Source organism: Peromyscus eremicus, chromosome 2, assembly GCF_949786415.1.
Source record: "Peromyscus eremicus chromosome 2, PerEre_H2_v1, whole genome shotgun sequence".
NCBI classification, from domain to species: Eukaryota; Metazoa; Chordata; class Mammalia; order Rodentia; family Cricetidae; genus Peromyscus; species Peromyscus eremicus.
Genome location: NC_081417.1, coordinates 146,845,251 through 146,861,466, shown reverse-complemented (window position 1 = coordinate 146,861,466; position 16,216 = coordinate 146,845,251). Strand labels below are relative to the sequence as shown.

The 16,216-nt window shown below is 39.9% G+C and overlaps 1 protein-coding gene across 5 annotated transcripts; it reads right to left on the bottom strand.

Moving 5' to 3' along the window:
• Positions 1-308: 308 nt before the first annotated feature.
• Positions 309-13,852, bottom strand: Srsf10 (serine and arginine rich splicing factor 10). Of its 5 annotated transcripts, XM_059255191.1 has the most exons (7): positions 13,625-13,849; positions 11,010-11,114; positions 7,473-7,576; positions 5,908-6,070; positions 5,518-5,571; positions 5,285-5,386; positions 309-1,952 (listed from the first exon to the last, which is right to left on the bottom strand). In XM_059255191.1, the coding sequence occupies exons 1-7, from the start codon at positions 13,687-13,689 to the stop codon at positions 1,892-1,894; spliced, it is 654 nt and encodes a 217-aa protein (XP_059111174.1). In that variant the 5' UTR covers positions 13,690-13,849; the 3' UTR covers positions 309-1,891. The 5 variants fall into 5 exon arrangements, with proteins under 5 accessions (XP_059111174.1, XP_059111173.1, XP_059111172.1 ...); XM_059255190.1 differs by lacking the exon at positions 5,285-5,386 and having other exon boundaries at positions 5,518-5,568; positions 13,625-13,848; XM_059255189.1 differs by lacking the exon at positions 5,285-5,386 and having other exon boundaries at positions 13,625-13,845.
• Between the last annotated feature and the right edge of the window lie 2,364 nt (positions 13,853-16,216).

Sequence of the window (16,216 nt, the reverse complement as noted above, 5' to 3'; positions counted from 1 at the left end):
GAGCTGTCAAGTACTATTACTGTACTTATAAATGAACAAGGTTATAATCCCGCAAATGAAACTCCTAAAACTCAAAATAGTACAATTAACAAACAAAACAAAATCCTCACGAGAACACACAATTTCTCTCCTCCCTTAAGCTCAATTTGAAAGAAAATGGAGAGGGGGAGTAGAGAACAAAACACCCATGAACTGCACAGATAACTGTTAAATACATAGAAACTATCTTTAAAACCAATCCAATGCTAATGATTTTGTAATGGTAGAAAATACATTTAGTCATTTATAATCTTGAAATAAATGCTAAATTCAGTTTTTATCAGTTTTTATTGTGTCCTTGAAAATAAAACTATAAAAGCATTTCCAACTTGATTCAAAATAAAAACAGCAACAAAAATGAAGCCAAAATTTAAAATTCTCACCTGGTACCTGCTGCCTTTTTAAGTTTGGGCAGGCTGAAAAAAGTTTGTTTTTAACACAGATAAAATAACCTTCATTTTTACCTCCCTTCATTTATGTGTAATCCTACTACATTTTATAAATTGTTATAAAGGCTTTACACTGTTTCCAGATTTCAGATTTTGACATTGTTTTAAATATGTGGCAAAAATACAACAAAAATTCAAATGTGATGGAATCAATGTTATGATAAACAAGTTAATATCCTAACAAAGAACCAAGGAATCTAAAACATTTTGCGACACTATAAAGTTATTAACTATACACAGAATACGTCCCCTATAAAATGTACAAGTAGATCACTAAAAAGTCTAACCTGGTAAACATTTTTTTTTTTCCAATACAGAATATACTAAGTCCATTGGGGTAACAGCTGTCTGCCTCAAAATAATCTAATTATAGCACCCAGGGTCTGTTTTAATGCAAAGTTAAATGCTTGTTATTTGGGGGATTATCTATTTGTTTGAGCCAGAAGTTAACAATTTATATTAGTCTAGTATATTAATCACTGCACAATAAATCTGCTTATCACAGGTTTTCTTCATTATTTGTAGTCATGGGATACAAACACTAGATAATTTTAAATGGCAGACAACCATAAAATTACTTATCTCTGATAGTGTATTGTTTTGTAATTACATTAGTATATGAATGGTATGAAATATCGCAATACACCTCAAGATGTAGCCATACTGTAATGATTCACTAGATTGTGCTCAGTAGGTACTTACTAAGTAAGTAACTATTCTCCAATTATCCAGTATAATGTTTTGCCCACAGTAAAGGTTCATTCAATAAATGTCTGTTGAACATACTGTCTAGCCAAGAGGTGAGAAAGAGATGGGCCCTCATAGTTGGATGTCAAGTATAAGTGGAATTAACCTGGGAAGGAGTGGTTAGATGTAAACTGCACATGGTATACAAGTAAATAAACTCAGATGCCAACAAAACAAACAGTTAAGCAGAAAATACTGGCACTGGAATAAACAAAGGCAAGACCTGCCAACACTGGCGTAAGTGGAACTGACTTTTAAGAGATAATCAAGAAAAACTTTATATTGGACCATACCTTTACCATCCAATTTAGTTTGAGACAGACCAAGAGAGGCACTGTTAGAGACTATGGCTGTCTTCCTTGATATTCAGACATCCTAGTTTCCAATAACTTATCATGGATCTGCCACCCATGAGTCAATATACCTGTTCATATTTAGGGATTAGTTTCCACAAGTACAAAGTTGAATTTCCTTTTATTTGTCCTAAAATGCTTACTTTCAAACTTGAAGGGACTTCAATTATTCCATGTAGTTTTCGATAATTCTTTTATCTTTTCAGACCAGAGTCAAAATATTCGTACAGTATTCATACTGCAGCACCTTCCACCCACCCTTTGGTCGCTTGAACTGCCCTTCTTTGGTTCTTTTTTCCGCTTTCAGATCTTTCTTGAAGTGTAGTAAGCAGAACTGTACTGGGTATTCCAGCTGCAGTTTGGTCTTAAATAAAAGAAGGATGTTTGTCAGTTTGGTTTTCTCTTTATTCTTCTCTGTGGTATACAGGATTTTGTTAGTTGAACTGGATGTAGCAGCTTACTGGGCCAAATTTTCAAGAGTATAGTACAGTAGTTCCCAGGTCTTTTCCCTAGGTTGTAACTTAATAGCTCAAACTCTTATGTAGTACCTGTCCTTTCTCACTGAAGCATTCATTATCTCTCACTTTTCTTCTCGCTTACTAGGTTTAAAAAAAAATTAAAATAAAAAATCAGAGATCTTAAGTAAAAAGAAAGGCTAAGTGTTAGCCTTCACTTGAGTCTTGACACAACCATCCTATTCAATAGAGCCCAGTGCTAGACACACAGGAGGTTCTCATCGACTGTGAAAGTTAACAATATGATTCATATTTAGCTCAAAACTGAAAATCCTCATCAGGTCTCAGTAGGATCCTACTATGAGTGCAACTGTATATATAGTCCTTGTGAAGCTCTGTTGGGTACACCATTTCATAAACAATGTGTAAGCTTCTCAAGTTAAACAGTCTGAGTGCAAAAATAAATTAACAAAAACAAACCAACATCATGCCTTCTAGTTCTCCAGAGAATGAGCACAATTTTATTGTGGTACCTCTTCATCTATTGTTTTTTAAAAAATTTAAGGACCAAATTGGGCTCAAATCTTGGTTCTGCTATTTACAGCTTTTAATTTGTGCCTTCGTTTCCTGAGATGGGGGAAGTATCTTCCTTAAAGGGTTTTGTGAAGAGTGAACAAATCACCAAGTTTCTTTAACAATGTCTGGCACAGCATAAATAATAAATCACCAGCTGTAATTGTTACTGCAAAATAGCTAGAATTCAATCCACAAAAATACCCAAAACCACCTCCCCAAAGTGGTCATCATTTAAATGCTCACTAACATTCAATGAAAAAGAATTTAAAATCATGTCATAAACATAAAACCCAACATGTCTTGTTTAGTAGGAAGGGGAAAGAGCAGAACTGATACTTTGTAATAATGAAAGTATAAATTTATAGTTAGCTTGTTCAAATTTTCATTTTAATATGTCTATCAACACTACTAAATAACCTCTCATATTATTTAACCCAAGAGGCTTAATGAACAATCATGAAATGACTTTGACATAAGGAATTCTTAAATACTATGTAAAAGATGTTGATTTCTGACAAAGTTCTATCATCCCGAGCAGGTTAGTTGTGCCTAATGTCAACACTGATTAAAATATTCCTAAATCTACAAAGGATTATTTCCATTATTTTAGACTCATTCAGTACTATAATAATTCCAGTTAATCATTATTTCCTTCATTTTGTTTTTATTATAGCATGTTTGCTTAATTTACAGCAAGCAGAAAATAAGCTGGGTCTTGTTTTGATCCAAACATTGATGTTTTAAAGGTTGTACACAATATTTGTTAAAAAGAACATATAAAAATACCTTTTTAGAAGCTTCTATAAGAAAGAAAATACAAAGTTTAACCCCACAACTTTCCTCTTTGCTAGAACTGCAAACTACTGCTACAGTTTTAAATAGACTTTTTGTTGTTTAAACTATACATCCAGGAAAATCTAAAAAAAATTAAAGAAACGTGCATATAAATGATTGCATAGCAGAACAAGAACATTAACTGCAAACAGTAAAGAAACAAAAGTTAGAAATACTATTAAATATACAAAGATTCTAGAATTAATCCTCCAAACACAGTCCACAAACAGTTCTTAAAAACCATCTTTTGTTCTCTACAAGCAAGGCCTATATTTCTAAAATCAAAATTGAAAGGAAAAATAAGGTAATCCTCCAAAAGGATCGTCCCCCTACAATATCTCCACTCACTTCCATAAGCAAGCAGTTTGAGATTTTTAAAGATGCTTGCTTTTTATTCTGAAATGACACTGGACATTTCAAGTCACTTTATTGCCTCCTAAAGACCTTGAAGTGAAATACTAGAAATTATAAATATTTAAGGGTATCACTTCCTTACTTTAGTCATGTCCTACATGACTCAAAAACATGAATCAAAAAAGTGATGTGGCTTTTACTTAAAACTCAACTGTTTCCAAAAATTCACGGCACCACAGAATCACCTGGGAGTGTCACCTTTTCAAATTGTCTACATTAATAAACTGAGGTGTAAAGAGCATCCTCCCTCATGAAGAGGGCAGGCAGACTGATACAAACGCACAGACCAAGTGCTGTAAGCATCAAAATTCACTTTGTTTTACACTATGCATATAAACAAACAAAATGTACTTTCAAACAGTTTACTTGCTCCTAACAGAAAAACAAAACAAAACCCCAAAATAACAATGATCAACAATAGTTAAATTTTAGAGAAACTATGCTAAGAACAGTCTTTTCCCCTTAAAATGATTTCCACCATCATTGACATGCTCAAAACTTAAGGAGGAATTAAGTTTTTGTTTCAAATCTCAGAAACCAGCGGGGGGGATGGGGGGAAAGCAGTGAAGGCTCCATGTTTCAGTGAAAAGTTCAATCTCCCTGAAAATACTATTTAACCTAGTTGGCATCATTCCCCAGACAGTGGAGTTAACAAAAAACAAAACCAAAAAACAAACAAACAAAAAAAAAACCCTATTCCACATTGCATCATAAATAATCACCATGGGCTTAGACATCTTGACAAGACATAAAGGTCCACCCTGAACCTAAATGTGTCTGAGCAGTCAGTGTTGTAATGTGGCTACAACTTCACTTTTGTATCATTCTAATTAGCAAGCTACATTTCTAGGTTAACAGTTCTACCAAATATGGATATGAAAATTTATTTTTAATAAGACAATGTTGCAAATTATGGCCAACCAACATCTTTTCACCAAATACTTCAAGCATAAAAAATGAGAATCTTTACAAAAATATACAGAGACACCACAAATTGGTAGCTGCCCATAACATTAAACAAACTGGACTCTTAAGAGTGGCTTCTCAACAGCATATCATTTTAATTATAACCATTGCCCGGTACAGGGAAAACTAACAAGTGTTTTTTATTTTATTTTTTTTAAAACGCATCATTGCAACATTGTATTCCTGATAATTTAAGTATACCAAACTATGAGTAAATGAATGATACATGCCTAGAAAGTATCATGATTTATACTATCAGTGGCCACTGGACTTGGGACTAGTCCAAGACCTTGATCTAGATTTTGACCTAGACCTAGACTGTGATCTTGACTGAGATTTGGATCTAGGTGGTTCTTTTTTCCTTGATTCCTTTTCATATCTTGAGCCAGACTTATAATGTGTTTTGGAATCTGTTTTAGAGGTGCCTCTAGTTTTGGTGTGAGATGCAGACCTAGAACGTGATTTAGCCTTCATTTCTTTCTTGGGCTGGGACTTGGACCGTGATCTTGAATTGGATTTAGATCTTGAAAAAGATCGATTTCGGTGTTTGAATCTTTCAAAACAGAGGAGAGATACAATTAGAGTAAAAATTAGATTCTATATTAATCAAATTTGTTACTTTTAGAGCAAAAGTTCACTCTGAAATTGAAAAACACAAGTCTTTTTCAAAGCAAAATTATTTACCTATCATTGTCGGAATGGCTTCGGCTACGCCGTGGTCTTCCAGTCGGTCTACTGCTAAAAAGCATATCAGAAAAAGCAAACAGTGACAAATGTCTATTTATAGTCTTAATTTTTAAATAAAGCACCAAAAACACCTTTAGTCTTAATGAAGCATTCAACATACACAAATAAAAAGGAAAAACAATAATTTTTTTTTACATGTTAATAAACATCTCTTTACTTTTAAGACAGGTCCTTACAATATTTTATTGTTTAAATGAGCCTAGAACTCCTGGGCTCGTGTGGTACTCCCATCTCAGTCTTCTGAGAAGCTGGGATTAAAGGTAAATATCATTGTAGTTGGCTACAAACATTAAAACAACAGCAGATGATTGTGTCCCACACACTTACTTTCTAGGACTGTAAGATCTCCTATAGTTGTAATCAAAAGAACGACTCCTTGATCTCCTCCTTTCATAACTTCGGCTTCGAGAACGTCTATATCGATCATAATCATCATATCGTGAAGAGCTGTATACATTCCTCCCTTCCTTGGCTTTCATTTGATTTGGTGCTAGAGGAACAGAATAGAAACACTTAGAAACATTAAAATCATAGCATCTAAACCCTCATACTGTAGGATAACACTCCTGAATTACTGTTTTCCCTTAAAGGTTTTAATTTTATGTGTAGGGGTGATGTGCCTGCATGTATGTCTGTCTGCACATGCATTGCCCAGAGAGCCCAGAAGGGGGTCTGGCCTGATTCCTCTGGAACTGGAGTTATAGAGGGTTGCTAGCACTATGTGGATCCTAGAAGTCAAACCCAGATCCTCTGAAAGAATAGTCAGTGCTCTTAACAGAACCATCTCTCTAGCCCTCTGTTTTTGAGACAAAAATCTTATTATATAGGCCTGGCTGGCCTTGGACTCACTCTGTAGACAGGGTGGTCCCAAACTGGAGATATGTCTGTCTTTGCCCCCCGAGTGCTAGCATTAAAGGTGTATGTCACTATACCTGGCTCACTCTTTCTCTTACACTAAGGAAGTAAATAATGTATTTTGTAATTCAAGGTATGCCTTTGTTTTGGTGTGAGAGGCATAACTAGATTGTGAACATTAACCTTTGTTTACCTTAAAAATGTTTATCAAAAGACTGCTCAATGTTAAAAAACCAGCACTAGCCGGGCGGTGGGGGCGCATGCCTTTAATCCCAGCACTCGGGAGGCAGAGCCAGGCGGATCTCTGTGAGTTCGAGGCCAGCCTGGGGTACCAAGTGAGTCCCAGGAAAGGCGTAAAGCTACACAGAGAAACCCTGTCTTGAAAAAAACAAAAAACAAACAAACAAAAAAAACCCAGCACTAATAAATCATTGGCTTGCAAATATGATGTTCATAAAAAAAATAAAGGTGAAATGTAATCACCATACGTTATATGTATGTATGTATGTATGAAATTGAAGACAGCAATGTTCTAAAATAGAAAGTGGTGATGGTGTCATGGGCCTATGAGGATGCTGGACTAAAGTCTATCAAATTGTGCAAACAGGCAAATTGTGTACTATGTGAATTATTTGTCAAAGATTTTATAAAATGTAAAAAACAAACAAACAAACAAAAAAAAAACATTGGCTTTTCTCAATGTCTCCCCACAATTAGTTTGCTAACATGTTAACTACTTCTGACTAGAGGAACTTATACCACAAGAGTTATCTGAAATTCAAGATTTGCCCTATAAAGAACATGTAGCACTAAAATGCAGCAGCATATACTCACACAGTTGAGAGTCAACACACAGAAAAGCCGAAAGGAACTAACACTTATTTAATCTAGACGGCCTTCCCAAGTTTAATCCTATGAATTCATTTCCAGTTATGCACCTACACAATTAATTTTACGTTCAAGAGAGACTTTTGAGAAAAAAAAAAAAACAGTCTAAAGAGCAACACACTGTACATGTTAGGCATAAGGGTACTTACTCTTGCGATCCCCTTGTGCGAACTGTATTTCAATTTGACGTCCACAAATCCATTTTCTGTCCAAATTATGTAAAGCATCTTCAGCATCACGAACATCCTCAAATGTGCTAAATGTTAAGGGGCTTGAGAAGTTTTGTAAACTTTGATAATGAGGGGTTTGCAAAAGTCTGAAACAACTCACAATCGCCCAATATTGTTCATCCAGACCCTACTTAACTATTTGGTTGACTCAGCCATTAATATACTACAGCATAAAAGCAGTTGCAATTATATCTTATGTTATAAAAAGTATACACTTTTAAAAAACACATGTATTAAACATACATGTTGTAATAAGAACTGCTATACCTGAACTACCAAGGTACACTATAAAAAAAAGTCCCCATGTTCTTAAGAATTAACTTTGTAAGACAAAATATAAAAAGAAGCCAGTCAATTCAGTTGGATACCAAAATTTTTTTTACAAAAAAAAAAAAAAAATCCAAAATACTGTTTTCATATTTTGTCAAATAAAAAAGATGTCAGTTCTCAGGCAAGCAAGCAAGCAAGCAAGCAGAGTATGCTTTTACAAGAGATGAAAGAATTTTTTCAGATACAGGCAATACTATTTATTACTTCATGTAGTTGTCTTCCCTGCACTGCACAGAAAGACAGGCATACTAGTCATTTATAGGCATTAAGTCAGAGTCACACAATACACTCAATCACTATGCCAAATGCATATTCCATCCACGCAGACTGTCAAAGCACACTATTAACAAGTGGCACGAGGACTCCTGGACTGAAAAGGCTTAACTATGACACTAAATCCACAGCTTCCTGCAGAAAGCATTTCAGACTGGTTCCCACTTAAGAATCAGGGCAGTATTATCAGCACTAAGTAGAAAGCTGTTGGCATCCAATTTTCATCTGAGAAACGAAACTGCCTCTCTCATGTCAACATTAGTATTCTGAGAACCTCTAGGTTGACAGTTATTTTGTCCAAACATCTTTAAAAAAAAAAAAAAAAAAAAAAAACCCACCATTCTTATGGGAGCTAAGTACACAAAAGGCCCTACCTGAGAAAAAGAGGTGACTTTTAGAATAGATTTTCACTATATCCTAAAAATTGCCACTCTAAGCACAACCAGTGCTATTTCTTGAAACATCATCAAGTGCAGGTTTGGAGCACCAATTAAGAAAATATCCCCAAGTGACACATTCATTTCAAGACTTATATATTTTACTCCACAGATAAAATACAGTTTACTTCAGCCTATCACTAGATTTCCACTTTTTGTTCCAAAAGTAACTAAGGGCCATAGACCTCAAGCTCTCTTCCTGAGCCCATTATGAGTAGGATTAACAGGAGAGGTTTTCCAAAGTCTCAAATAATTGTGTTTTCAACTTTTATCAAAAAGCTGATAGTTTAGAATCCTGAATGCTGTAAATAAGCATCCCTCAAGGTTAACTGCACTTAGGTGCTAAACTAACAGGAATTAGTTCACTTAATAGGCATACTACTTTGTTATCAAGAGACAGAGTATAGTTTTAAATTATTTACATCAAGAGCTACAAAGATTATGAATACTGCAAAGCATTCTTGGGTGCTAGCCTTAAAAACAGAATCTTAGCCTAGAGGGCAAGGTTCTTTAATTTACCTACCTCTTAAACCAAGGATAGGAAGAGAAGACTAACTGAGAAGAGGCACATCAAAGACACAGCAGCAGTAGGGATAGCCAGGTATCACTATATTGGCCATCAACAAATATTTATATTTACCACCCTACTCCGGATTCCCTGAATAACTAACTACCCATTACTATCAATCAACAACAACAACAACATACTCGAGGTAAACTAGTGCTGAGACACTGTCCCCAGGCTACCTCAAACCACATAAACCCCCATCAACATTATAAACCAGATTGGATCAATGTATTTAATGAAGCCAGACACAGGCATTATTATCCTTTAAGTTTTATAACTACCCACAAGGTTCTCCTGACCACTGGCCCCACATGAGCAGCTTTTGGCTTTTCCCTCTGAGTTTCACTAGAAATTTACAAGGTCAGAGTTTCAAGAAACTGAATTTAAGCAACAAGGAAGTTTCCTGACTTTGAATTCACAGCCTCACCCTCCACCCCTCCTATTTTAGGCAGGGAAATGACCTTACAGAAGGTCAGAAATAAGATCACCTGAAACTCTAAGTCAAGGATCATTTGTCATATATCCTGATTAGGACCCATACCATGAAGAAGGCCCTTTGCAATCCATTCAGGGCCAACTGATCTACTGCATGTGCTAAGCTATGCAGGGCCAGCAGGATTCTAAGAACCAGAAGCTACTTAAAAACAAAAAACCAAAAACAAACCAAAAGGAAACTATCTCTACATATTTGTAGTGGCTATATCCTAGAACATCCCAACTCTTTTCTAAGTAATCCCCAGTGCATGCACCTGTCTCTCCCCTTCAGGTACGGCTCTGTGGCTGGGTTTAAGTACCCCATGCTATTCCAAAGAGCCTCTGACGACCTGTCTAAAACCCAATTATGCTGAATTTAATCAAAACAATGTTGTACTTTGCTGTACTTTAACTTGGTAAGGTAGGAGAAAATACACTCATACAAGACCACAATCACAATGTCAAAGGCCCACACAAATTCAAGTTACAGGTTTTGTCACTAGACCAAACCAGCATAATTATGAAAATTAACTGCTTGCAAAACATAAAAAAAAAAAAAAGGAAAGTAGTAATTCTGTAGGATACATCAGGTATGACTCCTTTAATCTTGGCCATCATTCAACTTCATCTTGACCTTTAACTCTTTTAGTGCTTGTCAGAAGGACTTGTCATGAGATGCTTGGTCAAATATGACAGATGGCTTTATCTTTAACTTTGAAAAACAACCTTTTCCCCCTTTGTGGATAAATCGAGGCTTTGTCTCCCATTAGGCTTGTCCTTCTTCCAGCTTTTCTTTATTTTTTCTTTTCCCAAACTCTCCCTTCTCTTCAAGCCTGATCCTTAAGAGGTCTTTGGCTTGTCTACTTGCCTTAAGTGTTGAACTCTACTCTAAAGTTCTTTCATGCTTTCTCTTTGGGGTCGCCATAACTGTACAGCTTTACATTCTGAGGTAACAACAGAGGACAGCAAATTAGGGGACAATATTAAAGAAGTTTACCTCATTGTTATACAATTTGTTTTTGATCAAGTGATTCAAAATAACAAACAAGATTACTAAACTTTAATTGCTAAGCACAAGAACACATTAACTTTTAATCTGACTTATATCAAAGGTGGTAGCAACCAAAGTATTCAAATTTAAATCACATATTATAATCACTGATTTGAGTTTCAGCAGCATGGATGGGAATTTAAATGTTTATTTTTGGATTAACTTTAAGAAATAGAGCAATGAATCAGAATTTTAAAAGATTTGAAGACATAAGACATTAGAGAACAAAAACAGACTATTTTTTTAGATGTTACCACTTACATAAAAACTTGAATTTCAAACTTCAACACCCCTCACTAATCATCCATCTGAAGAAAGGATATTGAACATATGCAAATCCTCTTGGCCGTCGAGTGTAGAAATCAAGTGGAACATAAACATCTACTATTGGACCATAACGACCAAATTCCCGACGTAAATCTTCCGACCTAAAACATCATGAAAAAACTCAAACTTTTTATGTTCATGTTCTTGCAATTACATTTCAATATTATCTTAAGGAATGTAAGGATTGTGGCTGATATTAGTATAACCCATGGATCCTTTATCCCTGTCTTGTCTTGGCAAACCTGAAACAAACAAGCCTTCTGAATTTCAAAGGTGGCACAAGGCTAATCCCAGGACTTGGGGGCAGAGGCAAGTGGATCTGAATTGAAGGCCAGCTTGGTTTACAGAATGAATTCCAGCACAGCTAGGTTATATGAAGAAACTGTCTCAAAAAATTCAAAGACAAACAACCCCTCCCCTACACCATACAACAGGTAGCCCACCTTTCTGTTTTAACTCCAGCACTGTGAAGGTAGAGGCAGGGGGAATCTGTGAGTTCCAGGTAAACCAGGGCTACATAGTGAGATCCTGTCACAAAAACAAACAAACAAACAAACAAACAAACAAACAAACCAAACAAACAATTGACACAAAAATAAAACCCAAGTGTGGCAGCTCACCTGTAACCCAAGAACTGGAAAAACTAAGGTAGAAAGACTGTTAACGAGATCAGGGGCAGCCTGGGCTACAGTCTGAGCTGAAAAAGGGGGAGTGGAGAGAAAGCACTCTGTGGTGCTGGGCATGGTATCTTTTGTCAGTATCCAACGATGGAGATGGATAAGGCAGGATAAAGAGTAGGTTCAAGCCGGGCGGTGGTGGCGCACGCCTTTAATCCCAGCACTCGGGAGGCAGAGGCAGGCGGATCTCTGTGAGTTCGAGGCCAGCCTGGTCTCCAAAGCGAGTTCCAGGAAAGGCACAAAGCTACACAGAGAAACCCTGTCTCGAAAAAACAAAAAAACAAAACAAAACAAAACAAAACAAAACAAAAAAAAAAAAAAGAAAGTTAAGAGTAGGTTCAAAGACAAATCATAGCCTGTCTCTGAAACCCTGTCTCCAGAAAGAGAAGGGGTGGTGGTGGTGGTGGTGCTTATAAGCCTATTACAGTTCATAAAAGGCATGTCTTCTGTTTTTAAAAACAATCACCGCCGCTGGGCGGTGGTGACGCACGCCTTTAATCCCAGCACTCGGGAGACAGAACCAGGAGGATTTCTGTGAGTTCGAGGCCAGCCTGGTCTACAAAGTGAGTTCCAGGAAAGGTGCAAAGCTACACAGAGAAAACCTGTCTCGAAAAACCAAAAAACAATCACCAAGCCGGGGCGGGGGCGGCGCTTGGGATGTAGAGGCAGGCGGATCTCTGGAATTCTAGACCAGCTTGGTCTACAGAGACACCCTGTCCTGAAAAATACTTTCCTCTTTTAAGGCAGGGTCTCATTCTAGCCCAAGTTGACTTTGAACTCAAGGCAATCATAACGCTGCCTCCCAAGTGTTGGAATTACAGGCTTGGGCCATCATACCCATTTTACCCTAAAATTGTTCAACAGGTCGGCCAACAAAATCGTGACATAATAAAACCACAGTATCCAAATCCTTAAGACCTAAAATGACAAACGGGAGATTTTTATGGCCGTTAATAAACCACTTTTGTTTTATGCGTAATGACAAGAGGAAACAAAACCCCTCAACACTAACAAAAAACTCAGTTTTTCTTTGGAGATTATTTACAAACACGAAGTATGAGAAACATCGTGTGATAAACATCTCTCCCAAAAAAAAACTCCGAGGGCAATTCAAAGCAAGGGTACATTTGAAAACAAAGCCTTTACCAGGCTGGCCTCGAACTCCTACAGTCTTCGGAGTGCTGGGACTACGCCCGACGACAAGGTCTACTTAATTAAGTACCGCCTCAGTTCATCTAAGTTAACTATGAAGGTCCTAACGGGAGAGATTTCTTCAGCACTCCGTTTTCAAAGCGATTTCCGCGAAGCAGGAGGGAATATTCCATTTAACCGGAAAACTGTAATTTCTCAAACCTCAACAATTCCTCTCTCCCCGGTTATCTCTAACCCATTAACCAGCACCCGCACCGCCGTGGAAAACAGAGCCACGGACACCCTCCCCCTCCCCGTTATTCCACTAGCACCTTTTCTGTTTCCTGACTTCGTAGCCCGTGCTGACCTCGAACTCGCGCCAACCCTCCCGCCTCAGCCTCCCCGGGTGATGGGATCCCAGGCCGGTGCCGCCCCGCCTGGCAACCTTTTCCCTTCCAACAACAAAAATTCCTTTCGAGGCGAGGGGGCGTGCACCCCGTGGAACGTGGACGTCGGATCAATGAGGAACAGACGTCCGGCCCGCCGGACTGGATAAGCCAGGAGGAGCACGCGGGGAGGAAGGGGCCCGAGTGCCCGGCGGCGGTGTGGCCCGGCCCGGGGCCCGCCCTCGCTCCCGCAGGCCGGCAGAGGCCGGCGGCAGAGGCCGGCGGCGAGGCCTAGGCCCCGCGCGGGCCCCGCCATCTTCGCCCCGCCCCTCCCCCGCGCCGCCGCCGCCGCTCGCTGCTCGCTCGCCGTGCGCCCGCGGCCTCCCCCGCGCAGTAGCTGCCCCCGGGGGCTCTCACCTGGTGTCGTCGGCCACGTTCCTGACGAACAGAGACGTGTTGGGGGGGCGCAGGTAGCGGGACATGACGGCGGCGGGAGTCTGGGCCAGCGGCACTAACGGGCTCGGCAAACCGTCCGCGGCTCCGGCGGCGGCTCACAGCCACTCACACACTCTCCCAGAGCCAGAGGGCTCCGCTACGGCAACTGCCTCTTCTCGCGAGACTTCGCTCCCGCCTCCACTCTCCTCCCCGCCCCTCCCACCTGCCTCCCCGCAGCCGCGCCGGCACGGACAACGGCTTTCTCCCGCGAGATCTCTGGGCGCGCGCGCCTGCGCGCGCTGCGGCCTGGCGCACGCGCCGCAGCCTCGGCCCTATTCATTGGCTCCAGGCGCAGGTTCTGCCCCTCCCCTCCGGCCCGTTCTTTCTTTCTTTAGCGCTTCATTTTCCCGCCCTTTTCTGCCTTGCCGCTCCGGCTCCCCTTCTCCTATTAGCAAGCGGATGTTTTCAACTACAGCGGCTGGGTTTTTAAGCCTCAGGACCCGGGGAGACGGCTCTGAAATCTTCCGGTCCGAATTGTGCCTCGGGTTTTTAATCATATCCCTGACAGGAGCTTACATCTTCTTTGCAGGGCTTGGTTTGGGAAGGGAGATGTGCAGAAAGCGAGGCCTGTGGCTCCAGAGCTTTCTGCAGGGCGTGCACGCACTCTGCTTTCCTGGGACAGCTGTTGTCCCACACCTGGTCACCTATGCATTTCCCTCCCGATGAGAACTGGATCAAATCTCTGCTGCCCTTGTACTGTGTTCTCATGTCATGCAGACTATGCAAAGTACCTGTATGGGAAAGGTTCTCTTTCCATTGCCAATTTTATGAAAGCCTCGGCGAGGTGTTCTTTCTTTACTTTCTTTTGTTGTTGTTTTCTGGGGATCCAGCCTAGGACCTTGCATGCGATGCGCTAGCCAAGTCTACCACAGACCTGCACCTTAAGAGTGACTGACACCCTGTCATTATCCCCCTCGCTCTGTCATCCCCCGTTAACTTTCAATTCTCATCGTGGGATATGCTGGTTAAGTAAATCCTTGGGTCTGTGTCTCTTCTCTCTGTAATTCTGCTGGAAAATGGATGCAGGAGCTTGCACGACTCCATGAACACTCTTCTACTGAGCTGCTTTAGTCTAGAAAATACATTAAGGGTCACAAACGGGCTGGAGAGATGATTTGGTGGTTAAGCAGATTGGTCCTCAGGACTCATACTGGGTGGGTCACAATTGCCTGTGACTCCAGCTCCAGGGGATCTAATGTCCTCTTCTGCTCTTCAGGGGTACCAGCTGTCAGGTGCACATACCCCCACAGACACTCATAAACTACAGCTGGCTTTGGTGGTACAGACCTGTGATCCTGGTACTCAGGAGGCCATGACAGGAGGATCAGTGAGTTGGAGAATTCAAGGCCAACCTGGGCTACATAGCAAGAAACTGTCTCAAAGGCCTCCCCCTGAATGCTTAAGGGAAGTTCCTTGTCTGTGTATCCTGCATATTGGGCGTTAACAGCTCAGATGCAAGATTGTAAAACATCGGTAGCGAATCTGCCCTCCGGGGTTCTCCCATTGTGCTGTAAGCCTGTATTTAAGACCTCCTCCCTCCAATAAACAGCATTCAGCAAAAAAAAAAAAAAAAAACAAAAAAAACCCCAAGTTACAACGCAATAACCAGACTTCATGGGAGAATCCATGACAGCCAGCCAGACCTCCTCCAAGAATATAGAAAGCATTCAACATTATGTAAAACCCTGTAACAATGCAGGATTTCTTTTTCTTTTCTTTCTCTGTTGTAGAATATTATTTTAAGGTGTGTTACTTTTGTTTATATTGCATTTGTTTAACTCTGTGAAGCCGTGATACTGTGTCTGTCTAAAACACCTGATGGTCTAATAAAGAACTGAATGGCCAATAAAAAAAAAAAAAATCAAAATCCACCAGGGCTCGGAGAGATGTCTCAATAGTTATAAGTCCTCTTCCAGAGGACCTAAGTTCAGTTTCCAGCACCCTCATCGGTGGATGGGGCTCATAATCAAAAAAGCAGAAAACCAACCAAACCCCCACCCACATACTCAAATAAAATTAAAAAAAAAACTCCCAAAATATTTAGAAATGAACACAGCATCAAATGTTAAAATGTGGCTTACATGAATTAATATTTACTGAGGTCCAACTTACAATGGAGAGGATGCACACATCTCACTCCCCTTCAAATATATCACATATCCCCGGTTTGTGGAGAGGGTGAGAGAGGAAGAAGAAAAGCAAGAAATCAGCACCTCTTGGCTACCTGGCTTTTGAGAACATTGTGCAATTTACCAAATTACGGATCTGCTGATGGGGTAGGTAGACTATGGCAGTACAGCACCTGTGGTAGTTTTAATATAATTGGAGCTCCTAATCCCAAAGGGAAAGGCACTATTAGGGGGTGGGGGCCTTGTTGGAGTGGGCGTGGCCTTTTTGGAGGAAGTATGTCACTGTGGGGGCGGGCTTTGAGGTCTTTCGAGACAGGGTTTCTCTGTGTAGCTTTGTGCCTTTCCTGGGATTCACTTGGTAGTCCAGGCTGGCCTCGAACTCACA

Excerpts from the sequence above, each read along its gene's own strand:
- Srsf10 (XM_059255187.1), bottom strand. The coding sequence starts at position 13,689 with ATGTCCCGCTACCTGCGCCCCCCCAACACGTCTCTGTTCGTCAGGAAC. Across the intron at positions 6,071-7,472 it reads CGCACAAGGGGATCGCAAGA|CACCAAATCAAATGAAAGCC; the intron begins GTAAGTACCCTT and ends CTGTTCCTCTAG. Across the intron at positions 5,387-5,517 it reads AGCCATTCCGACAATGATAG|ATTCAAACACCGAAATCGAT; the intron begins GTAAATAATTTT and ends CTGTTTTGAAAG.